The sequence below is a fragment of the Melospiza melodia genome, chromosome 15, assembly GCF_035770615.1.
Source record: "Melospiza melodia melodia isolate bMelMel2 chromosome 15, bMelMel2.pri, whole genome shotgun sequence".
Taxonomy (NCBI): domain Eukaryota; kingdom Metazoa; phylum Chordata; class Aves; order Passeriformes; family Passerellidae; genus Melospiza; species Melospiza melodia.
This window is the reverse complement of record NC_086208.1, coordinates 4,759,668-4,786,595: the sequence shown is the minus strand read 5'-3', so window position 1 is coordinate 4,786,595 and position 26,928 is coordinate 4,759,668. Positions and strand designations below refer to the sequence as shown.

The 26,928-nt window shown below is 39.4% G+C and overlaps 1 protein-coding gene across 2 annotated transcripts in view; it reads right to left on the bottom strand.

Annotated features, from left to right (window-relative positions):
• Positions 1-26,928, bottom strand: part of SCAPER (S-phase cyclin A associated protein in the ER) — a 137,808-nt gene that overhangs the window by 91,102 nt on the left and 19,778 nt on the right. For both annotated transcript variants that reach the window (XM_063169470.1, XM_063169471.1), the window contains exons 6-20: positions 24,688-24,788; positions 24,123-24,239; positions 22,103-22,263; positions 15,839-16,101; positions 15,199-15,417; positions 13,461-13,631; positions 12,927-13,002; positions 11,991-12,108; positions 11,561-11,672; positions 10,979-11,119; positions 8,429-8,584; positions 8,141-8,283; positions 4,585-4,666; positions 4,318-4,470; positions 2,422-2,529 (exon numbers count right to left, since the gene is read on the bottom strand). In XM_063169470.1, the coding sequence (XP_063025540.1) occupies positions 2,422-2,529; positions 4,318-4,470; positions 4,585-4,666; positions 8,141-8,283; positions 8,429-8,584; positions 10,979-11,119; positions 11,561-11,672; positions 11,991-12,108; positions 12,927-13,002; positions 13,461-13,631; positions 15,199-15,417; positions 15,839-16,101; positions 22,103-22,263; positions 24,123-24,239; positions 24,688-24,788 (2,121 nt within the window). The remainder of the gene's footprint in view (positions 1-2,421; positions 2,530-4,317; positions 4,471-4,584; positions 4,667-8,140; positions 8,284-8,428; positions 8,585-10,978; positions 11,120-11,560; positions 11,673-11,990; positions 12,109-12,926; positions 13,003-13,460; positions 13,632-15,198; positions 15,418-15,838; positions 16,102-22,102; positions 22,264-24,122; positions 24,240-24,687; positions 24,789-26,928) is intronic.

Below are 26,928 nucleotides of genomic sequence, written 5' to 3'. Positions count from 1 at the left end.
AAAGCTTTCTTTCAGGCAGCTACCTAATATACTGAAGAGGGTGAACACAAAATGAGTCAAAGATCAAGAGTAAGTTATCTGAGGTGTCAAGTGTATAAGGTTAAAGGTGAAATTTTATTAGGTCAAAGGTGATATAAATAAAATGTTTTATGTCAAAGAAGAAGGGTCACACACAAGACATATATAATCTAAAGACATCAGAGATGACAAGTAATAACTTTAAGTAGCACAAGTGTGTTCTCACTAGAGTTACCTTCACTGACTGAAAAATTGAAATGAGTGATAAACAAGTAACTGTGACTATTACAAAGCTCCCTGGAGTATGGGTTCACTTCTGTATAAAACTTGGGAATTTTTTTCTCAAGTATTTTAAAACTTGAGGAGTTACTGAATGCTTTAGTTGTGAGCCTGGCATTAACTATGCTTGCTGAATAAAGGGATTCCCAAAGCAGATTGCTCTGGTTAGTAAAACTGCTTTCCTCCTCCACACTGCCCAGATCTATAATGAGCATCTTACTACTGCTCTTTGAACAGAAAAAAAAAAAGGTAATAAAAAGCAGAGAAGGCCTCAGACCTGGAAAATTTCAGGTTACAATAATATAGCTCAGAATTTTATACTTGGACTAAGGGAAATTTAGCCATGAATAATACATAAAATATCTAAGAATGGAGGCATCCATACATTGCCAGTATGCCAAATACTATGCACCATCCTGATTAAGGATATTGGAATCTGCTGTAGTAACTCTCAAGCTGTTCATTCAGTTAGAATTGTTCTCTCCTTTCTCTCTTGCACTAAGCATTATTCAAGAAATACATACATTTAACCTTCATTCTTAAGTGCTCATCAAAATGTTTTGCTGAGAAACCCTGGATTTAGGCACAAAAATCAGGATCTTTGTGCCCTCTAGTGGAACTTCTGTTTCCCCAGCTGGGTGCAAAGGCAGCTGTCAGTACCTGACTGTTCTGCAGAAACTGGAATTGTTCAGCTACCCAATGAGATGTGGAGAGTGTGGAATGCCCAGTCCCAAGGAAATCCAGTCCAGTGTTCCTCCAGACTCCTCTGAGCCAGCTGCCCAGCAAGAACCACACTACAGTGGCCAGACAGGTACCAGCAAAGGCCAGAGAGATCCCAGAAAAGGTCAATCCATACCCGGGAGTGCCCACAACAGGACAGATTCTGGGAAAGCTCACTGCTGGTATCTCCAGTGCAGTATGGAAATTTCTCACATATATACACCAGCAAGTCTGGTACCTAAAATCCAAATACAAAACCACACAGCTCCCACTAACCACTGTCCAAGAGGAAGAAAGAAACTGAGAAATCAGTTTAGGTACTTTCACTATAGCTGGGAAGGGGCAGGAAAGTGCAACTCCACAAATATTTATTCCTCCAGACTACTGTGCCTCTCCAGTTATCTTTTTCTGCTTTTTCAGTGATAATCACCTCTGTGGATTCCAGTACTTCAGAGACCTAAACTCTCCAAAGCTTTTTAAAAAGGAAAACATGTTACAATGAGATGTAAGAAGTTGAAAATGAAGAGAAGATTTCAGTAAATAAAAATAGTAAAAGAACTGTGAAGTAAAGTGAAAAATCAGAACTACTGGACTGTGCCATCTGAATCAGCCTGGCTAGAAACAGATTTCCAAATACAAGTTCAATCTGAATCGGGGCTGAAGAACTGGCTTGCACACTATTTCCTCCTAAAACCTGACAGATATAATAGAGGGGCATTAATAAATTTTTTGGATGTGGCAGAACCCAAATTCTCATTAAAAAGCCCTTGACTTAATACTGTAGTTGAATTCTGGCAGCAGCAACAAAAAATTACATGAGACAACTATGCAGATGCCCTTTCTACAGAGGAGGAGCCTCTTGGTAAAGTATAAAATCCTCAGTGCTTCCTCAAAATCACTCTACATGCCAACTCTTCTAAAGAAGCTACTGAAAAACTATTATTCTTCTTAGCAACATTAATACTTCCAAAACATTTCAAATCTTACATTTTGAAGTAATTTAGCACTACAGTTTTCAGCATTATGGACCTTGATGCACAGGATAGCACACCTGCTCACCTAGAAAAGGACTAAGAGATTTTCAGCAACAAGAAGGAACAAAGAAAATAGCAGGATGGTGCCAACTGTAATGTATAGGATTTTTAGGATGAAAAGATAAATGTAGTGACATGAAAAATGCCTCAGATTAATTGAAAAGCAATTTCATAAACAATCAACTTCAAATGGCAATTGCCTGCAGTATGTCCATGCACTGTTTCTTTCTTTGCTTTTCATTGGTAGTCTGCCTTGATCCCCAAGCTAACAGAAACAGTTTTGTTCAGCTCCTTTTCCAAGACTTGCATAGGCTACTGAGCTGAATGGCATTTAAAAGTAGTAATACAAATAAAATAGCAGAAAACTCACCACTTCTTCATCTGAAAGCTCTCGTCCTTGTATGCTACTGTTTTCTCTCACAGCTTGTTGGTGCTTTTTCCCTTTAATGTGGCTGAAAAGATACACTTCTGATGAAATCTGTAATGATAATAATTTAATAGTTATTTTTCCTTTGCAAATTCAATAATATATAAATAACAGCACTTTAAACATAATATAAAACATGCCAATTTGTCAGGGGTGTATTCAGAAATTCAAGTACAGTACTTTACTCCTTTACTCCTCAAGCTAATTTATATAAACATCTTTTCTGCAAGAGTTAACAGTAAATTACAGAATGATTTGCCAGCCAGCAGTGTAATAATAGATAAATAAATATGTTAGGCTCTGCTCTCATTTTCACTTCAATCTAATTTTATATATTGGAGTTTCATCCTGAAATGCAAGCTCAGTGAATACACAAGACTCCAGCCTGCTGAGCCCGTTTCTGTTCCAGCACTGCCTGAGGTGATCCCATGCAATCTTGCCTAATGCAGCAATTACAGAGAAATAATGCTCAGTGGCATGTAGGACTCTGATAATGCACAGACTCTGCAAAGCAGTGACAGAGTTATCAGCAGGAGATCTCCCAGCTCTGGCCCAGTGGCTGTGTGGCTTCTCTCCCCCACCATTCCTGGGACGGGGAGGGCAGCACAGGCAGAGAGCCCCAGCTGAGGTTGGGACACTGCCAAGCAATGTCCTTGGCTTCCAACAGAGACCAAAAAATCAGACACCAAAGGGAGAGAGGAGACAAAGAGAACACTCCTTTTCCTGTCCAACACTTTCAAGCGTCCAACCAAACTCAATTCAAGAACTTCTTGAGCTTGATGTGGTTTCTCTGTGAATTTCAGTCCAACTACACTTAACCAATCAGCCCCTGAACTCACAGGGAATGCAAATACCCACAGCATCTTACAACAAGGTGTTCCAGCTCAGCTGCCCTCTATGTAAAGAATCACATTCTTTACTTTGCTTTAATCTATCTTTAAACTACCTCCTTCCATCTGATGCTCCTGAGTTCTTGCTTCTCTCAGCAGACAGCCAATAACTGAGCACTGCCCAGAGTCTCCATTCTACCCACAACTCTACAGCTCTTTGAAATCTTCCCTAACCCACCTGACTCGTGGACAGAAGAATAACATGCACTTTTTACAAAAGCAGAGCAGGGATACAGTAAATGTGCAAGTGAGTGAAGCAGAACTTGTAGCTTCATGCCTTGGGTTTGTTCTGCAATTCCAGCAGTGTCCCCTCTGCCCAACTGTCGCTGTCTCGGCTGTTTTAATGACCTGGAAAGGCTCGGGATGGCCTTGGACAGCCCATGCTCCAAAGGACGAAAAGAGTCTTCAGGTTTTTTCTTGGTCTCGGTGTTTATTAGTTTTTTATCTACAAGATTTTCTCTCTGCTTGACAGAGGTCTGCACAGCAAGCCAGCCATGAGCACACTGAGAGCCCCCAGGGCGGTCACCTATCTTTATACTCAAAACTACGTATACAATATTTACCTATTTTCCCCAATACCTTTCACCCTTATTGACCAGTGCACTTTTAGTAAGGACCAATCCCAAAGTGCCACCATCACCACAAAAGATGGAGGCCAAGAAGAAGAAGAAGAAGGACAGGACACGCCCCAATTCCTCCATCTTACTTCTCTAGACCCCCCTGTACAGAAATTCTAAACCCTGTGTCTCACACTCTAATTAACTTATCCCTTCACCATTCACCCCAGTGAAATCCTCCCATCCTCATACAGGTGTCGTCTCCCGTGCAGGATCAAAGTCCAGCCACCAGACACTTCTGGCAACATTCCAGGACTCCCGAGCCCCCCAAGGGTGGTCTCGGTGACTCAGCACATCAGTCCTGAGGCGCTGAGATCCCACACCCAACTCACCATGACATTGCACAATGAGCACTGCTTCTTTCGCTCATAGGGGGTGAGCTTTGGTGCATAGTCAGTATTAGCATGCCTTCCACTGCTGAGTTCAGCTGCTTTCTCTTTTCTCTGTTCAATTTGTTCCATGTGCCTTCTAATACTTTCATCATGCTGAATGGAAAATAAACAAAGCAATGAAGAGAAAACACATTCAATGACAGCAAATGGAATTGAACTGTGCAAAGAAATATTGATGTATTTTTCAGCTAATGTATCCTTTTATACCTTCAGTTGAATCTTCTTCTGCAGTTCTTCCATGGCTTCTTGCTGAGCTGCAGTAAGAGCTGCCAACCTCTCTTCTCGATCTCTAACCAAAGGATAGTAAGTACAGGGAGAATTTGTATCAGAGTAAAGCAAGAGTAATACTGACACATTTATGGCTGCAATGCAGAACAAGAAAACCCAAACATGAAGTTGAACATGATTCAGTAGAAAAGAAAAACAACAAAAAACAACTTAGAGAATGTGGATGTTTTCATTTGAAAGACTTAATGAACACTTGAATCTTTGCAGCAGAACCAGGATCACAGCTCAGTCCCAACCAGAGCAGTGATAGCCAAGAAGATGCTACAAAAGAGTGATGACTGTGACACCCTGTCACCACTTGCATTCTTCAGCCAAGGGCTGCAGCCACTGAATCAATGGGGAAGAGCAGATGAGACAGTGAAAAGCCCCCTTTGCAACACTCAGGGCAGTGCTCTATAAATTGGTACAAATTTAAATATAGAAACTCCCAGAGAAAACTCTGACCAACAGCATCACCCTGTTGAACAGATATAGATTATCTTTTTTCTAAGAAAAGAACAAGGGGTGTAACTTTACTTGTAACCATTAAGCAAAAACCCACAGGCAGAAGTTTCATCAAGAACAACTTCCCAGTAGTCAGTAAGCCAAGGGAGCAACTAAATCCTAAAGGGGAAGAAAGTCAGCTACTCGTGCTGTTTATACAAACAAAATTTGTAAAATGTGATGGGAGAGAAGCCTGGCAGCTCTAAAGTGCCAAAGACATAATGAAGGCTCTGGGTAAAACTGAGCTATGCAGGAATGAACCAAAGCCATCGGCCATCTTTTCAAAAAGCATTCCAAAATTAAAGGAGACTGAGTGCCAAAACTAGAGAGCCTGACATAAGGACTATTATCCAAACAGCAATGGATTTTGTCATGTGTGGATTCCTGTTTGTCTGGCTTTTTAAACAGAAATCTGACAGAAAGAAACAAGATCAGCTCCATAAATGTAGAAGTAACATTTTTAAAACAAAAAGCCACAGGAAATATAAAAGTGGATAGGAAAGAAGACAGCAGAGGAAGTAAATCAAATTATAAACACTAAAAATTGTTCTTTCAGAGAGAAAAAGTGAACTCTTCCAATCACTGTGGGTGTGGGAAGGGTGGGGAGGAGATTATGAATGAGAAGCATTAGGTACTTTATGTGTTATCATCCCTGAGGTACAGAAGGGAAAACTGAACCACAAGCTTATCTGAGTTGTTTCTTTCAGTCTGCATTTTTACATATTTGCTTAATGCTACAAACTACAACAGATTATCACCATTTCACACTTTGGGCTAATAATGTTTTGTCTTTGAAACAAAATTTTCCAGTTTCCATTTATAGAGCATCAACACAACTCCTGCACAAGCCTTTCTGAAAAGCATTCTTTTTCCATGGTTAGGATATACATTCTATGTGGTTTATACAGTTTTATGATTTCTATTGACAAGAACAACAATTTCTGTATTGTGGATTTCAACTCTCTGGAACATAAAATACTTTGAAATTACAACTAAAGCTTTACTGGAAACAAGTTAAGGGCAGAGGGGCTTTTGAAGTCAGTTTTAAGTACACTACTCCATTCATACAGATGTTTTAATCACCCCCAGATGCACATGGTAAAACTTATACTGAAGGAACTTTAAGCAGATACTGCAAAAATCGCTCATTCCAGCCAGTATTAAATCTTCAGGATACAAGCCAAATCCTAGCTGCAGGAAAAAACCCAACAAAACACCAAGTGATATCTCCAAGGTTCCACCAAATCACACTACAATCCAGGACAGAAGGGACAGGACAGCCAGATTCCTGTCAAGCTCATCCCTCCCTGAGCTCCTAACCCAGGACCCCGAGTCCTCCCCTCACTCTGCTATGGCAGAGAAACCTCAGAACTGTTATTAGGGGATGTAATGACTGACAGAGCAGAATCACCACAGTGTAAGGCACCACATGCATTCCTTCCTACTCTTTCCCAAAATTATTTTAAAAAAAAGGAATAGAAAAAAAAGAAAAAAATCTCTCATGTCATCAGTATCTGGCAAAGAAAACAAAAGAAAAACAAGTGCAAGCACGGTACTGCAATTTTAAGTACAAAGGGTTAAAAATTGAGTGTAAGAGCAACAAGCAGAGATTTGCTGACACAATAGCAACAGAAGGCAAATGGAAACTGCTTTTCCTTACAAGTCATAAGGAAATTAATGGGGTGTAACAGAGGGATGGGGCAGATTTAACACTGATTAAACTCAAAGAGCAAGGAATTTTCTGCTTGAAGATTTTCAACAGGATCTAACTGTAGAAAGACTCAGAAGACAAAGATGTCAGTAGGGCAATTATCAGCCATTTGCTTACTTTGAGGGTTTCTTCAAATTTCAGAAAGATGTAGAAGCCTTACACATGCAGGGTCTATCTTCCCAAAACAGCATAACCAAATTCTCCATTAGTCCTAATCTTCCTAAGTATTTGCAAATGAGTGTAAGATCCTGAAGGATCCCTTCCAACCCACTCAACCTCAGGTGATTTTGGCTCAATACACTGAGGAAAGGTCCATCAAGTCCCAGCAAAGGCTACAGAGCCTGCCCAGAATTCATTAAACTTTTAATGGAAAGCTGAATCTCTTTATGATGTTGCTCAGGATTTCAGAAGATGAAAGCTGGTCAATACATTTCTGAATATTTTACTTAGGGGAAAAAATCCTCTTTGTGACAATTTTGAAGAAAACAAGCCATGACATTAAAAATGTATCAAGAACCATTAGTAAACACCCATCATAGAAAAGACCTTAACTTTTACCAAGGTTTTAAGGAATGCTTGCAGCAGGGGAACTGCAGGAAAAGAGGGAGAAATAGGAGGTGAATACAAAGAGAATTTGGTAAATCAAACAAGTAGAAATTATCAGACTGCATCAGGTTGGAAAGTAAACCTGTCTTGCACACGAACATTCATTCTCCCTGCACCTAAAAAGGAAGAGAGAGAAGAGCCCGTGTGAAGTCCCCTTTATGAACTTTTAATTATGGGCAAAACTACAAACCAAGTAGTTCACAGGCAGCAGAATCAATGAAGCCTGATTTCCTGGCTGTGTGCTTCACAAATGCAATCTTTGGTGTCTACAACAATGTGAAATCAAATTGATGCCAGTAAGCCCAAAAGTTTCTGGAGAGCGGAGGAAATGGAGAACATGGGTACATAAATCTTGTTTCCTTTGAAAACTAAGGTGAAATATGAAAAAGGCAAATTCTTACAAGGTCTTGTCTGCAATAAAACTAAGATGAATATAATAAAATACAGTCTTACAACTTATATTGTGCATGTATGTAAGGAATACAAAAACATAATGCAGAATTTATGATGACTGACCTGATTTCTTCTTTCAAGCCATTCATCAAGCATCCTTATTAAAGATACTTTTTAAAATCCTAAGCCTGACACCCCAGGAAGGTATTGCTGTTGCAGAGAAGGTGCAGTTTCTGGGGAGGACAATGGTGAAGGGAACCAAAGAAACAATTGCAAAGTTACCTGGCTCTCTCTCGTGCTGCATCTTCTCGTGCCTTTTCCTTCTCCTGCCTCTGCTGCTCAATCCGTGCCTCCTGCTCCTTCCTCTTCATCAGCAGCTCCTCCACCCGGGCCTGCCGCTCCGCTTCCAGGGCTCTCTTGCGCTCCTAGCCAGGGAAAAGCGAATTCTTGTTGATCTTTTACTCATGAAACACACAGGAATTAGGAGAAGCTGTACCTGAATGTCTGCAGAGCCAAAGTGAAACACAGAGCTGTATTTCACTGTGCCCTGCAGCTCCAGACCTGTCCTACCTGCACTGCCTCGTCCCGTGCCTGCTTCTCCTCCTGCCTGCGCTGCCGCTCCTCCTGCAGCTCGTTCAGGCGCTGCTCGTACTCCTTCAGCTTGTTCAGCACGTCGTGCCGCTTGTTCTGAGCCTCCAGGGTGTTTATAAAAGCAATTTCATTGACCTGAAAACAAGCAGAAAGGGTAAGAAAACACCCAAAAAGTTGAAATAGGTTTCATCTTGGGGAATTTCATCCATTTGTTAACTATTCACTTGATAATTAAACTGTAAACTATAAGTAGTAAACTGGAGGGACATTTCTCCAGAATGAGTTGGAAAACTTGAGAATAAGTCTTTAGGCTTTGTAATGATTTTTTACTGTTTTGTTTGTTTTAACCAAGACAGCCCATGGATTATAAAAAGAAAATTTGAATTGTATCAGAGAAACAAGAAACTTTGGGTAAAAATTTCTCTCAATTCTGTTAGCATTGAGACTTCATCAGTCCATTCTCTCAGTCAACGGGGCCTGAATCTTCTAATCCTTGAAGCTTTCTTCACTGTAATAAATGTGTAGTATTAAAACTCAGATAGATTAATCAGTAAAATACACAAGTGCTAGTAGAATCCAACGGGGCTTTTGAGCTAACTTTAAATACATGTGAACTTACTGATCAAAAAAGTGTAAGTATACATAGTGTGAATAATAAGAGAAAACCAAACAGGCTCATGGTCTAATATTTCTTATCCATATAGCCTGTTTCATGAACATGTATTATGTTTTTCAACCACAGGACAGTGCAGTACATAAGAACAAAAAAATAGTAAGAAAAGGTCAGCTAAACAGAACTTCAATGTGTACACTAAATAAAACAGGTAAAGAGAACACATATGGTCAGACAAAAGCAGATCATGAAAAAGGGTGGTAGGATTATGTTTGTAACTTTGTTTACTGACTAGAATCCATTTACAGGATGGCTTTTACAGGTCAGTAAACAAGCAAGCACTGGGTATTTAGATAACCAACTGGGCAGCAACAGTTACCATGGTCTGCAGCTATCCTACCCAGCAGCTATTTCTCTAAAGCCTTCTGGCCCAATTAACCTTGATTTCCAGAAAACAAGAACCTCATGAGCCAGCAGATCCCACACAGTTAAACACACAATATTTGAAACATCTGCTTATCTGGGGAACTATGGCAAGTGTGATTTAGTTAGCACAATTACAGAAGTCACACTGGTGTAATGGAATAGTAATCAACGTATGGCAGACTGAATTAGGTAGTCTAGAAATCCTTTTAATCCAAGAGAGAAACAGCAACCAAGTAAAAAAGTGCAATCAGTTTTGTTGTGCTTATCTTGAAACACAAATGAACAGCTGCATCAATCACAGCTGAGACAGATGCTCATCATATAATGAAACAGTTTCATGTATCTTCACTTGGGAAAAACAGACTTTAAAATAAAATACTTCATTTCTGTTATGCTGCTTTTGGCTGGGATAGAGTTAATTCTCTTTGCAGTAGCTAGGATGAGACTATGTTTTGGATTTGTGCTGGAAACTGTGCTGACAACACAGGGATATTTTAATTACTTGTTGAGCAGGGCTTGCACAGTATCAAGGCCAAGGGACCAAAAGAATATCTGAGACCACAGGACATCAGCACAGCAACAAAACTGGGGAGAGGTTGGTGTGGGGCCACTGCTCAGGGACTGGCAGTTGTTTCTTTTGGCATCACCTGTCCTTCTTTATCATTTATCTCTCTCTTTTTTATATTCCTTTTTCTTTGAACTGATTTTTCCCCATCCAGTTATTAAACTGTTTCTGTATCAACCCATGAGATTTCTTACCTTTACACTTCTGATTCTCTCTTCCCCCACCAATCCCATGGGACAGGATGCAGAATAAGTGTGTGGTTGTGTGGTGCTTAGCTGCTAGCTGGAGTTAAACCACTAAAAATTTCAGCAAAGTAGTATGAAAGAAGCAAACCAAAAAGCATCCCTCTAGTGACTGCCTTATGGCATTATGTACTAAGTCAGAAGAGCACTAAATATACTTAATTTAGAATAGCTGCCACATACTAACTACAGGTCTCTGTCTATTCCCAGCTGCTCAACAACGTCAGTGGTACAAAACACAGCAACACAACTACTGTTCAAGGACACAGAATGCTGGATCTGGAATGGCTTTTTAATAAATGAGAAGAAAAATGAGCGCCCCCATGGAGCTGGAAAAGCAGAGAATTGATCATCAGATCTTCCAGTCCTTCCAGGACTAGGTATCACCAAAAATGCTGCCACACTCTGTGAGGAACAAAAGCAGCAAGATAATGATCAGCTCTTTCTTTCAACCCATCTTTTCTCCCACACCAACCCATCATGATGTCTAACAACAGCTAATTAATTTTAAGTTGTATTAGAGAAAAGTGCACCATTTAGACATCAGCATTTATCTGCTTCATGGCTCACAGGATTCGTGTCTAAATTGCACTGTCCTTCACAAACTACTTCAAAGCACTCTGAGTACAACATTTACAAGAGCATAACTATTAAATAGTTCCTTTGAAAACAAAGTCACTCACCTTAGCTTCTTCCTCTTGTGCTTTTTTCACAATTGCTTGTAGCTGCACTTCACGTTTGAATTCTGCATGGAGTAACTTCTCCTCCATCATCCTGCGCCTTTGATCCAACAATTCTTCTTTCCATTTCCTCACATCTTTCTCCTACACATAAGGAGTCAATTCATTACTAACACAATATCTGACAACAGGGCCTGAATCTTCTAATGCTTGAAGCTTTCTTCACAGTAATAAAGTATTTTCATGCCCTACACAAAGCCTGCCTTAAGTTTAACTCCAAGTACACTGCTTCAGTTTGGTGAGTTTTACCATTTCTGTTGAATACATGCAACACATTTCTCCTCCTGTCATACCTTCCCTGAATCTGAGATTGTCTCCTATAAAATAGTCAAGAAGTTCATGATTTGAAATAATGCTTTCTTTACTTGCTGTGATGCACAAGTCAGCTGTGAAAACTATGTAAACTCAGATGCAGATGACAACTTCATTTCACCACTAGTTTGAATCTCTAATATGTCTACTATGTGGAAAAAAATCCTTTCCTGCAAGGCAGCAGAGCAGCCCTTTATATCACAGAAAGCTTACCCTCTCCATTAATTTCTGAAGCTTCAGTGTCTTTTCTTCACGTAACTTTTCTCTCAGCTGTTGAGCTTTCATTTGTTTCTCCTCATGCTTCTTTTTGGATTCTGCTATTGTTCTTTTAATAAAACCAAAGAAGAATAAAATCAAGTTAGACAATATTAACTGACAGTGTAGCAAACATTTCTATGCCATTTCACTAAGAGAAAACAAACAGGCCACTGGAGGGCAATTATTTCCCATAAATGTGAATACTGCTCTTCTAGACTTTAGTTAGGGGACAATGAAGTACGAGCCTATTCATGAAAAAATACAGATTTCTGTAGAACTTTCCACCCAGAGACTCAAAGAGAGCAGATTTGTGGAGAGTTTCCAGCAGCCATGAGTTGGGCTGCCTGTTTTCCCGGGCTGAGCCAGGCAGCAGCCAGGGCAGCACCTCTTGCGTGAGGGTGAGGAGAGTTTCTCGTGCATGTGGATGCCGTGCCCGGGGGGGCGCGCGGGCTCCTCCTCCACTCGGTCTCCCCACGAGTTGCTCTGGCGCCACGACTCACGAGCTGCACAGGTGAGAACAAAGGGGGGGTGTCACAGACATGTTTTATGAAAAATTCTTTTGCTAAGATTTTTTTTCTCCTGAGAAGCTGAGAGGCCTCAGGAATAAAATGTAAACAATGGTTATCTGCTGCTGTGGAATGCAACAGGTGCATCTGGGATTGGTCTCATGTGGTTGTTCTTAATTAATGGCCAATCACAGTCTGGTTGTCTCAGACTCTCTGGTCAGTCACAGGATTTTATTATCATTCCATTCTGTTCCTTTCCTTGCTAGCCTTCCAATGAAATCCTTTCTTCTATTATTTCAGTATAGTTTTAATATACTATATATCATAAAATAATAAATCAGCCTTCTGAGACACAGAGTCAGATCCTTGTCTCTTCCCTTGTCCTGGGACCCCTCTGCACACCACCACAGTGGGGATAATTTAAACACACAAGAAATGCCAGTAACAAAGGATTACTCTCTCTAGTTCTCTCTCAGATGGGTTTCCTTGGGCCTAGGTGCAAACACAGACTGAAGCATCTTTAATATGTGTCCTTTTTTAATGCTTAATGATTTTATTGCACTTTGATCCAGATGATAATATAAATCTGGATTAAAAAACATAAAATTCTAATAGAGAGAAGCAGAAAGAGAACTGAAGAACAACGACACACAGTCTGAACACAAAGTCCATCTTTCCTCAGGAAACAACAGAGAAGATAACATTACTTGGAATGTGTTGGGCAAACTTCTGAAACCTTAACTGGCCATGAATAAAAAAGGGATTTTTCTAAATTTTAGATTTCCATGTAAGCACAGTAATATACAAAAATTTACCTTCATAATCTGCCAGAACATCATTCCAGTCCATAGACAAACCACAGAAGGATATGCTTCCATTGCCCATATTAGCCTGAAATTTAACATGAACCAGAGTAAAAACAAACTTTAACTCACAGGTGCACACACACATTAAACAGTGCCAACTCAGCAATATTCAGCAATGTTTCCAAACAGAACTGGCCTCCCCAAAGGTCAGTGCTGTTCCCAGTCTGACAGTAAAAATGAAGACTTTTGCTTCATCTACTCTTCCACAGTAGCAATGAATGTAACAAGTCTCAGCTCCCCCTGTTTTGCACCAAGAAATCAGCAGCAGGACACTGACTGCAAGCTCAGAGGGCTCTGCACCACACAGCAGCACAGTGCTGCTGAGTTTAGTAAGACAAAATATCCCACAGTATGGGACAATTATTACATGGCACATGTCAAACAGGTTACTTCAACGCCAAAAAAACCACTAAAAATTCTATATTCATTCTCCACTGACAACACAGCTTCACCAGGGCACAGTACAATGAACTGGACACTCACAGAGAAGTCACTGTCATTGTCAGTCTCGATGTTAATGTCATTGTTCTCCTCTGCCTCAATCTCCCTGGTTAACTGCTCCTCCTCTGCAATAGCACTGGCAATGGCTTCTTCATTGGCCTTCTCCAGCCGATCTGCTAACTCCTCTTTCTTAGCCAGGACTTCTGCCATGGACTGGAGCAAACATGACACCAGAAAAATAACCAAAATCAGTAGCAGGCACAAAAAGGAGGATTCTACATAGTTAACATGAATTGTATGACATTTTGCTCAACTTCTCTTTACTTACAGTTTTTTTACTGGTATATTTTGTGAAAGTAGCTGAAAATACAAACCCCACTAAAAGGGGTTAGCAACTATTAACTCACTTAGTAACTACATGGAACACGAAATTAATTATTCACATAATTTAAAAACTTGTTCTGCCAACCCTGTCATTAAAAGCACAACGACAGTTCTGCAATTACTGCTTTAAACACTTACTCTTGGGGACTAAGCAAGGCATACTCTGAGACATGAGTGCATGACATGCTGTCACCTCTACAAAAGGAACCATGCTCCAAAGTATTATTTAAAGATGGAAATTATCTGCATGAGCTGTATCTGGAAATTTCACTATAGTTAATACAATGGAATCTCAGGTTGTACTTGTTTTCCAACATGAATGACAAAAGAATGGGGCAAAAATGTAAGCCTGGATATGCTGATTGTGTTTCCTTCTCTAGTGTCCAGCATTAACCAGACCACTCCCACTCCAGTACCAGACAGTGCACCACAATACACAAACTGGGGCTTAAAGCAGCCTAATCTGGGGCAGTAAAATGCTTCCAAGAGACACAGATCCCACCAACCTGGCAGCATCCTGAACTGCTAATAACTGAGCATCTGAAACAATGTTAGTGGGTGAGATGCTTGAAATCTGTTCTAAAAGCAAACAGGTACATGGCTTGGAAATTACCTAGCAGGACTCCAGCTTGCAAAAGTTAAGGGGAAAGTGATTTACAGGAAAACTTCTGCAAATCAGATTTTTAATCTAGTTTCTGACAAAACAAAACCAAACCAAAATGAACACAAACCCCTGAAAATCCAAAACAAAACAAAGCACCTGAAAGTATAACCTGGATTTTATGTAACATTACTGTAACTCTCCACTCAGAGAATCCCAGTGAAGCAAACACACCCTGAGACCTGCAGAATTCTCCAGGCAGGAAAGCACACTCTTTGGGAAACCAGATAAAAACAGAAAACTGACTTCATGCTTTTTGCTTTAAGAATGGCATTCCTCCAAATTGCTTGTTGTAAAGGAAGACCCAGCAGAGCAGCTCAGCAAGACTTAAAAGGCAGAGGTCTGACTCTGTTTCTAACAGAATTTTGATATCCCATGTGCTTCCAGTTTGAATGATGAGCAAAACTGAAGTAGGACTTTAATGAGAGTGTGACTTAAATGAAAAATTAGCACAAACATTATTAAAATAAGTAATGAGAGCAAAGATCTATCTACTCCAAGTAACACACTTCTATCTTTCTAGTTTAAGTTCCGAAACTTTACCAGAATTGAATTTTACAAGAAAAGAATCTGTGCAACTATTTATTTTTCCTACAGTAGGTACCTCATACATTTCTCTACAGTTTTTACATAAGGCTAACAGAAAACACTGTGCAACACAGACCAAGAAAATTAAGGTTTAGATTATTCACTCACAAATCTTATGAGGTTTCTTACCAATCTGGCAGCACTCACATTTGAAATATCTGCAGGATCCATTTCAGTTTCAGATTTAGCTTTTTCTGTTTGATGCAAGTCTGCACAGTCAGTGCTCTGGGGGGAAGCCTCATTCATCTGCAGAGTTTTTGAGCTGCAGTCAGGGCTGCTGAGAACTGGAGGCATCTCAGGAGCTGGTTCTAAGGAATCCCCTTGCAATGCTGTGCCAGTGCTCCCATTGGCTTCCGAGGCTGGGAACTAACAAGAGGCATTTGCAAAATTAACAAAATGGATCATACTGATTTTTAAAGTCAGAGTCAAATTTTAAGGAAATAACTGGGAACAACAGTGAGTGATGCAAATAACTTCACTTCTTTCAGGTGCTCATTACCTTGCAAAAGTTGGATCTTTCTACCTGAAATGTATGTATGAGATGTGTTGAATGCTGACTGGTTGGAAAACATGGAAAAGCTGTCCACAGCATCATAATTTTAATTAGTCTACTTGTGCTGACATCCTACTGCATTTCCATAAATGTAACTGCAATAACCATTATTTGAACAGCCTTTCCTGATCTGGTAAGTTCACCAAAGCTCTAGCCAACACCACTTTTAGAAAATGCTCTGAAGTAAAGTTGCAAGATTTAAGGTTAGAAAACAGTTCAAAATGATGGACTGACCTGAGTCTTCTCAGTAAGGAGACCCTCAGAGTGATGCAAAGGATCCTTCTGTACCAGCTCTGTGCTTTCAGACGCAGCACTGCCAGTGACTGAGCTCCCATGCTTGTTTTCTGCTGGTGGTGAAATGACATTTTCCTTGTCACTGTCACCTCTGGACTTCAGTGATTCTGCAGCTGCAGGAGCTTTTGCTGCCAAAGCAGTGGAGCGAGATCGAACGGGCCTCCCACGCTGAACCGTCTCCCAGCCCTCCGCGTCCTTCCGATCTACGTGAGAAAAACACCCCCCTCTCAGGCAGGAACACTGCTAACAGGAGCACTAGAAACAACTGCTTTATTACAGGATTACACAAGTTGTGGAGAAAAATGTTCTCTTTAAAAATCAATACCAAAAAAATCAATGACATACTCTTCAGCAAAGCCTTTTACTTGAAGGAATGCTATTGGTATTACAGACACTGAACTCCATTCATGGGACACGTTCTGTTACTGCAGAGTGAAGCAGCTCAGGCACAAAAAGCTCTGGGAAATGGCAAGGTGTACTTAAGCTTGCCATGTTTTTCCTTGCTATTTCATGAGATGGTAAAGCACAACGATGCAACAGCATCTGCTCTTCTCTGCAGCAACAGTAACATTAGAGGCCTTTTGTGGAAGTGCGAGTACAGACAAAACAGCTCAACTCAGCATGGAAAGCAGAAATGTGGCTCACTATCCTTACTATTCTGCCAGTGCTTTCTTTACTTCTTTTTCTATTTGTTTCATTTTGGCAACAAAAATATACTAATTGGTGTCAGCTTCTAGAAAACTGCTTTTCCTGGATTCTAGGAAATAGCAAAATATTGCTAGAATAGGACTGCAAGCAGAAGGAGAAAATAGAAAAGCAGTTTTCTTCAATTACTTTGATTTCTATACAGCTGTTACATACAACTTTCTGATCAATATTTCTGATGGTGGTAGGTACTTGAAAACCATTTAAAATTACATTTGTCTGCCTGAAGCATCAGGTCCGAGGTGTGAGCAGATTTCACGGTGAACTCCTTCTCCATATGTAACATTTTTGTGGCCAGCAATTAATAGCAGCATGTAATTTCTCACACATCTTGAAACAACTGTAAGAGATTTTTGAAGCCTGACAGTACAACTCACAAGTGTGAAAGGTAAGCTCAGGCCTGTCTATTTGCTGAACAAAAATTCTTGCAAAAAACCACAAGAATTAACTATGTATATATTGTCCAACATACTCCTGGCAAAAGCTGCTTTCAAGATTGTTCACATGAAAAGAGGAGAAGGGTGTAGGAGATGATTTTTACCTGGAGGAGTAGACATGCAAAAAATCCCAACATTGTTTTACAGAGGGTAATAATCTAGAATACAACTTGTCTAAGCAATTAATTCTCTGGGTGTTTCTAAAGCTTTTACTAACAAAGATCATCATATAGCTCAGGCATAAAGACCAGAGCTGGAGCTCAAATGTTAACGTTTAACATATCAACTGGACTAAGGTGCATTTGAACTGCTGTCCAACAGCAGCAGTAACCAGAAAACTGGAAATGAGCCAAAACCAGAACTGATGGCACGTTTATCCTTTGCTGCCCTTGGCATCCAGCATTTTACAAACACTGCTATTTAACTGTGAGGTTCTTTTAACATCTCAGGATGAAACACAGCAGCCTGGCCCAACAGCGGGTGTAACTCCTGAGTTACCAGGGAATTTGACAGGACTGTACTGGAATTTATCTTTGCTGAGCAGCTCATGCAACAGCTGGTTTTACATAACTATATAACTGTTCACAAACCTCAATGATAGATGCAAAAAAATAATTTGGTATTTTACTGTTGAGACAGTTTCATTCCAGAAAAATTACTGTGTATTTTTAAGTAAACAAAATTCCCAAACTGTCTGAGTAAATATGGCTGATCTCTTCAGATCACTGCTGGTACCAGAGTCTGCATAAAGCCTTCCTGTGTTCCTTCTCCTCATGTGCATTTGCATACATTTCAGTGTGTCCCACTGACCAGAACAGCAGTCAAAAAAAACACCAATTACATTTTCCTTTGCCACAGACTGCCCACTTGACCCCTGTAGGCAACTTTGGCCTTCTTCAATTTCTTCATCTTCATATAGAAAAAATATTACCTACAGGACCTAGTGATGGGAACATATTGCCCTCTCAGGGACAATCTCAACTGCAGCCATTCTCCAGGGAACAGGGTTTAATTCCCCAGGAATCACAACCAGATTTACTGCAGAAAGCTCCCAGCCTGTGCAGCACCTGGCTCTGCACCCTGTGGGACAAGGACTGCCCAGGCACCTTGTCTCCCACCCCATCCATTTTAGTATCCAATGGGACCACAGAGACTCTGCTGTATCTGGCTTAGGACACAATCTGGCCAAGAAATTTCTCTGGCAAGTAAGAGCAGAGATTGGTCAGAACTACTAATATCAACCAAAAAACCACCAGTGCTTTACTGCAGCAACCTTTGGGCTGCAATTCTTTCTGCTTGTCTTTGCAAAACAAGATTGTTGAAACACTTCACTGCTATTTGTTCTGAAAATTGAAGTTACCTTTCACATAAAAGCATCTTTTCTACATTCAAAGGATCAGAAGATACCCTTTTGTTATATCTACTACCTAAACATCATTTTACTAACATCTAGATAATAAGATATATTAATCATATAAATGTATCTTAACAATCATACTAGTATCTTTTACTAATATCTACTAAAGCTTATTCTACCAAAAAAGAATATTCTTGCCTGTCTTGCCTAGTTGTTCTTTGTCTCGTGGCATATTTCTTAGTAGTCTAAAATGACAGAATGAATCAGAATAAAATTATTCAGAGAAATAGAAAACCATAATCATACTTACTAAAGTAAGAACAAATCTTTTCATAAAAGCCATACATGTTCAATTTTTAATTTGCATTTGTTCACTGTCAGATTCATATTTATTACCCAAGACTCAACCAAGCATTTTAACCCAGAAATACTTGCATTTGAAAGAATATTGTTTGGTGACTTCTTTAAAGACAAAGCAGTTTTTAATTCATGGATGTATTCAGACTCCTGACCTACCTGGAGTCAGTTTAACAGTGTCATGCCACCTGACAATTACAGAGCACCAGAAGATTCTGTTCATTTTAATTCACCAAGCAGTTCAGGGTTCAGTCACTTCCAGGCACGTTTTTAAATAAGAGTTTGCAAAGCTAAAATGTTTATTGACATTAAGTCACATCTAATGAGAGACAAAGTTAGCACTCAGTGAGGCACCAATCTTCCTCCATGTTTTTTCCCTCTGTGTGGAATTCTTACAGCCCAGTAGCCATCTCCACAGGCTACATATCACATGCTGGGTTTGATTACTCCCAGAGCTTTGTAAATGAATAATTCATTTGCCTGCCCTGATCATTCTCCAGTTTCATGTGAACTTGGCTGTCCCTGCCTGCTCTTGTGTTACATGGATGTGACAAGCCATCTGTCATCCCAGCCTCCAGGCTCTTGGGAAGTTGCTCCATCTGGAAGAACTGCCCAAGGAGCTCACTGGAAACACCACAAACAGAAATGCAGGCACCTGTGTGCAAGCTCCAGGGGGTTCTACCTCAGGAGATGCACAGCCCCTCTAAAAAATTTACTTGATAGTGACTTCATGCCCAAAGCCCACATAAATAACTCCAGCCCCATCTGAGCCCCAACCAGGAGAGCTGCCTGGGAGGGCTGGACATGCTGCAAGGTCTCCAGTCTTAGGTACATTACAGAGAACATCTACTCACAGCTATGGACATGAGCAATTCATACAAGAAAGATGATAATGATAGTAATAACAATAAAAACCAACCAGATTTCAAATATGGCAGGAGAAAAAAAAATTTAGTGCTTCTGAGATGTTCACATGTTCTAGATTGTTCTTTGTCCTAAATCCTGTCATAACATTATTTTAATTGTAAGCACCTATTCCATTTCTAATACACACTCTAAACTTGCATAACTCATCTCACTTTTTAGCACAAGCACCAGGGAATTCACAAGCAGAAATTGCTCAGACAGCAAGAACAGACTACATTCCATATTGTAAAAGACACTCAAGCATGAAAGACAATTTTTAAAAATTCATTAAAATATTGAGGGTAACAGTAAGTTTAATGAGGGAAATGAGATAAGATGATTTAACCTCATTTAATTATGCATTCAGAAAAGGAAAGATTAAAGAACTATATGGAAAAATAATGCATTTTCCTTCTCCCTGAGGGCTTACTTAGTTAAATTTGGAAATTGCATCAACCATGAAACAGATACAGTATCATACCACTCATCCACATCAGAAAACCACTGTGAGACCTAATGATAATGCTGTTGGAAATCACTGGAGAAAAAGTGTCTGGGGAAATCCTGTGGCTGTAAGCCCCAGCTGGGCTCTGGGTGGGCAGGGGAACCCTTCCCCCAAGGCCCACATGCCCCAAACAGCTGTTTGGGGAGTGCATTAGCTGGGCAAGGGCAGAGCAGATACACGAGCCTCAGAGCTGCTCCAATAATGCATATGAAGAGCCCTTGTGGCTCCCTTCACAGAAACTTCACAGATTTTCTTCTGTTTTCATCACTGGGGATAACTGGATCTTACCCAAGTGATTCCACCTCCCACACACAGGACAACATGCTCCTACAGAGACCTTGATTTGTTAAAAACAAAACAATTCAGCCACGAGCAAATCACTGAAATTCTCCAATGCTCAATGTCAGCAATTAGAGATTCCTAAGAATAAACAAAGTCTAGAGGAATGACTGTTATTTCTTAAAATGAAATGTTTCAAGTCTGGATTGCATCCTCCATTTGATTTGAAGATTACTGAACACTTGTAGCCAGTACTACACGACCTAAGGGGCTTCTCTCTATTTGAAGCTCATCAGCTGAAAGTAACATTCAATAAAACACTGTACAACACTGATTCTTCAGCCCTCTAAAAGCCTCTGAAAGTAACATAAAGTATTTTGTTTTCCTCTTAGCCTATTAAAATACATTATCCATATTGAAATACAGATCACTTTTATTCCCTGTGTAGCTAACAACATTCTCCCTATGCACAAGAACACCTAATAAAGGAATTTTAGCAACAGCTTCGAGCCCTGTCCCTCTATTACGAGCAGCAATCACCAGAAAATCTTTTGTTACAAGTAACTTCAACTAGTGGTTTATCTCAAAAGTGGAATTATACATCAGCTACAGTGCTGAAAACTCAGCCACACAGCTCCTGCTCTCTAAGCAGCTCACTGCAACTGTACACAGGCAGCAGCCATGGATCCCTGTCAGCCAGCAGCCTTGGAGCATGGCTGTGATGGTTCTGCTCCAAACAGAGGAACCCACTCCTGAACTCATTCACGTTACATGCCAGACCCCTGGACAAGGTGCTTTACTTCCATAATATACCACAAGTCTTCAAGTCACCACACATGGCTTCTACTGCTCCCAGGTTAACATACAACTATCTTAAATTGATACATGTACTTCCTGAAACTTAAAAAAAAAAAAAAAAAAAAGCATCGAACTTTTAATTTTCTTTCAGAATATCCATTTCTACATCCTGCCTGATGGTTTTGTAGAAAGTCATCTGAGACCACACATGAAGAAAATAAACGAAAAAGAATGCAATTCTGAAGACAATCTCAGAGATTCAGTGCAAAGAAACTAATTTTATAAACCAAATGGTAGTTTTTTATGTCTGCAACTAAACCAATCTTTTCTAGAACAAAAGATCCTGAATCAATCATTCTCCAAAGAGCATCTTTAGAAAAAACAATTCATAACTAAATGTGGTAATTCTTGTCTTCCAAAAAACCATCAATTGTTACTTCAGCATAGTTCTAATAGCATGTTCTTCCAGGACATATAAAACTATCTTGAGCTCTTCCCAGATTCCTGGACATACATTATTCTTTATAGTGTTAAGCCATCCCAACTTGCAGTCAGTTAGATTGGCAGTTTGTAACCAAAGACCTTTTGCTTCTTGGGATGTTATGAACTGGTTTTAACAGATCAAATTCTAGTTTGTGAAAATACAGCAGAATTTTACGTTCACATGAAAACACACTTTTGGCTCAAACTTAACTATTGCAATAAAAGGCTGCATGAATCTTTTGTCTCCACACTGAATTTAAACGTTGTACTTTCCAAAACTAGGTTTAATTTTGCTTAGAACCCAGGTCATCACATTCTGAATTCACTTCATCCCACAGAGTTTGTGAAAACAACTTAGGCCACTGAAGGGGACTTGCCATTTTTCCGCAGTGCCTTCTGTGCAGGGGGTGCCAGGCAGGCTTGTGCAGTGGCCAGCTCAGGATTGGCAGCTTTAGTTCCATGGTTGGCTTTTACCTTATCGGCCCAACTTACACCCGAGGGAGCCAGGCGTGTTGCAGAAATGGTCACTGCAGGGTTCCTAAATGAAAGTCACAGCTCTTTTTAGTGTCTGGGCAAGTAACAGAATGGTTTGTTAGAAAGCTTTATGAGACCATCAAAACAGTGCTGAACAGAACCACCTCTCCTTTAGCAAACTCTCCAGCTTGCAGCAATTTACACTGAAAAGTTGTTGGAATTTGCTCAACTAATCGCTGTTTTTAATAAACAAGATTAAATTTAATCGCTGTGATACTAATTTCTGAAGGCATTAATATTTTTGGCAACCAAAGCAATGCATCATAAATTCTACATACTAAATCTTGAAAAATACTCCTGTCATTTCAAACCTGGCATTTGACAATTTAGTACTCCCAATTCCTTTGAATTAAAAATAACGAACAGATTTTCCTACTCATCTTCCACACAAGTGATTTTATTTATCACACCCTTCTTGTTATCTCTTCTCCAAATTATTTTGTTTTTGCATCAATGCTGTTGGATACCTCTGACTGTCCCTGTCTCTAGTTTCTGTACTTTTCTGAAGATGTGAAGATGACTACAGGTATGAATCATTAATTTCTACAGAGGTACACCACTACCTTCTCTCCTATCCCCTATTCCTTTCCTACTAACTCCTAGCATTCTGCCAAAAATTTCTGTAGCACCAAGTAAGTCTCAGCCCTTATTTTCCATCCTATTTTCTCTCACACACAAAATATTGTAGCCCTCTGGGGTTGCCTTGCTGTGAGACACACACTAAGAAGAAAAAAATTTGCAAGTGTGAAGGATAGAAAACTCATCTTGCTGTTCCTTGCTCTAACACACACAGTTTCTCATCATGTTCCTGTGATTGTGCATAAAACAGCTCCAGCAGCAATAGCAACAGGTTATTACAGCCAAATAAGACTGGCTGAAAGACTAATTGTGCTGAGCTGTTATGTTCTAATAAATATAAAAATAAAAGAGCATTGATTTCCACCAGATTCGAGTGTTTCATTTGAGTGCTTATGCATATTTTCTCCCCACCACCAGGCATTTCAGCAGACACCTTTCAGATGTTTCAGGTAGGTATCAACAGGTTCCTCTACACAGGGCCTAAACCAAACACACTTTGTAGTATTTTTGTAGAAATACCTGATTTTCAGAGAGCTCATTCCTCAGAGGTGCTGAGCAAACAGCCCAGTATCACATCTCTGCTGAGGACAATGCAAGCACTCAGGACACTGGGCAATGTTTCCTGAGATCCCAAAAACCTGAAGGTTGCTGTTTTTCAGCACATACCCTGAGAAAGATCCCAACTGCACTCATCTGTGCTCTCCAGACTGAGACAGCACCAAGCAGTGCTGCTCTAAATCTATGCACATTTTTGTTGAACTGCTTTCAGATACTTTCATTTCAACAAGTAAAAGATGCTTTACTGCAGTATACAACATGCTCTACATTTGAACTAGTATCAGTTCTGCCACACATCAGAATCATCATAATCTCACTTTACACTCACTCTTTCTGACCTGTGTTTACTTCTGCTCACTCAGCTGGCCATTCACATTGCACACACTGGCCATTTTAAAATGCCCGTTACAGACATTCTGACCTTTGTTTTGTAGAGAGAAGAGAGTACTAAACAGATCACATGAAATACACTGACAGTATTTTATCTTCAGGTCTTTGTAATTACCAGTTATTAAATGTATTACAAAATCATAACTAAATAAGTCCTTGATAGGATTTTCCTTTAGAGATCATGGGCTTTTTGTTAAGGAATGCAAAAAATTGCTTATATGATTTAATAACAACAAAACAATACATTGGTTACTACAGAAAAATAGTGCATTCATGAGCTTTGCTTCAAATTAATCTTTATTTTAGCTTCAATAAACTTCTGAGTTGGTTTCATACCCAAAATTTAAACTCCTTCGAGCATTTGATGTCACACTAATCCTGTCTGTGGAGGGACTTGGGATCACATGGCGTCCTGGAGACATTTTCTTTACTTCCCAGGCCAGTGAAGTGGGTCTGCAAACCCAGGAAAGAAAAGTTTAAAAATACAATTCACAATAAGTCTCCCTCTATCACCTTAAAGCAAAGCTAGAACCAACAAACACTCAGTATATTAACAAATCCTTCTGAATTTGATCATTTATCTCAGCAATTGTTTCTACTCTAACTACAAACCCTATCAGCCAGACCCATATCCAAAATAATGTCTCCTCTCAAGACTACAATGTTTATTTCCAATTCCAGTATAGAGCAAAGCATCAAACCACCATTCAAAAGGAAAAGATGAGGGAAGGACTGGAAACATTCTCTACTTCTACGTGACAGTGACAATGCACATAAAATGTCCTCACACCCATTCTGTCCAAAAGGAAAATTGGTTCTATTTGCTGAAGCTCTGCTAGAAAATGAAGTTTACTGTGAACTTTACTCTCTCTGTAGATTAAAAAAATATAAATCTAATTACCTGCTTTGAGCATCAGCTTTTTCTAGCTTCTCCTGTAGCTGTATCCAATCAATCAATGCTTTGAAGTCCCTTACATAGTTATCAAGCATCATCAGGACTTCCTGAAAAGCAACCATCACATCAATCTTTCTATTTAAAAACAATCCCCCACCCCAATAAAGGAACTGAAAAGAAAGGAGGACATTTACAATTTAGCTTTCTCATTAAACATAAACCCAGGAAAACCCCTGAAAACAAGAAAGCCCAGATAATAAAGATTTTTATGTGAACAATCATTAAAACATTTATCCTAAAAATAAGGTGCATATTATTCAAGATCTGTGTCAGCATTAATGTGTAAGGACAAAATGGTAACATTTGCAGGAAAATAATTCTTAACTCACATAAGGATACCTGTTTCATTATTAATATCCCTTTTTTGGTCAGAGTTATCTTTTGAAATATGCTGAACATACATCACCAAGAAGGCAAAACTGCATAAAACCTAACAGATCTGTGGAAAACTAAAATATCACAATTAATCTGTTTGTGAAGTAAAAGTAGACAAAACTACACAAAGGCAGCAGCATCAGAACCTGGGTGGGATTAAAACATTCACTGTCAGAAACTGTGTGGGCATGCTGCAGATTTACTCAGAATATGCAAAACCTTGATGAAGCAGTTTGAATCTGGAACCACATGTTGGTCTCCAACAAATAAAATTAATTGTTACAAAAGGACATATCAATTCACTTCACACTACTCCAGGAAGAAAATCACAGACAAAATGGCAGTGGCTGAAGAGTCTTGTTTCTGATTAAAATACCCTTAACTTTAAGAAATTATTGACTGTGTCTACTGATGCCCAGTTGGCACAAATGTGTGAGTGTGGTGCCTATGGTATGGTCAGATTACATCCAGAAACAATGAAAAATTCAAGGGAAGTTGCCTCTACTCAGTTAATGGCACCAGTTTTTCCCTGCAAGGTAGAGCAAAACATAATAATGGAACTCTCAGTTTTGTTACCTGGGCAAACTGCAAACTTCTGCTGCCACTGGCAGGGAAAGGAGCAATTCTTCATATTCCACATACAAACTCAAAAATCACTGACTGAACATGACAAAACACAGACCTAAGGCACCTCCTCAGCAAAGCTGAATTTCACCAACACAGCACATGAATGCCTCTCTCAGGGACAGAGTCTGAGCTCATGGCAGCCAGAAAGAGCAGCTTTCATAACTACTCCATCCCAGACAAGAAAAATGTGTCCTGTACTCTGTCGTGACAACATGCTGAAAATAGTCAAAATCCATGAATGAAGCTTGAATATGAAACTTAAATGAGCTTCACATGCAGAATGTAAAGTACAGACATAACTTTATGGTATAAGGAAAAACACTAATGACAAAATGCTGCTATTTCACAAGTTCTTTACTGTGCCAATGTCATTCCTGCTGGTAATAAGATAAATTTTCTGCTCAAAGTAATTATTGCTTAGAAATTTTGGGAACAATTACAAATGAGAAGGTATTGGTTCTTAAGTGTATAACTACAAATTTTAACAGTAAAACCTTTGACAGCAAAACCAGTAAAAACACTCTCCTACAGTCCAGGTAACTAATGCACATTTTTGCAACATCAATCCCATACATATTTACTTTTAATTGTCCTTTTAACAGAAAAAAGACCTCTAACACATGAAAAATGCTTTTTCATATAAAATCATATGGATTATTATCCATTTTGTTTAACATTGAAATTCAGCTTCAGTTTTGACATGAGTATCCTTTTAACTACTCCTTATGACACACGCAGATCATATGCTGGTTGCTGTAAGGGAAAGGCACCAAAGTCACACACCAGGAAGGGAAATCAAACAGAATCCCACTGCTGCTGCAGAAGTTGCTCTTTGTTTTGAAATATTCCTCAAAAATGCTAACAAAAATCTTTCTTACAAAGCAGTTGGTTTACAGCACCAAAATAATTAAGTAAAGTCTGCTACAAGAAATGAACAACTCGAGTGTCTCAACCAGTTCTTTTTTTCTGTTCCACTAATAAAATTTCAGCTTTCTAATCCAATTCATGTCCATTTAGGTTAGCTCATGCTAAGTTGTGCTGACTGTTACTAACAATGAGAGCACAGAAACCAAAATTTAATTCTGAATCATTTATTTTTCAAGTCATCCATTTACATATTCCTCAGGAAAAAAAAAAAAAAGAATTAACGTGAATATGACTTGTATTTCTGAAGTTAGCTAGCAC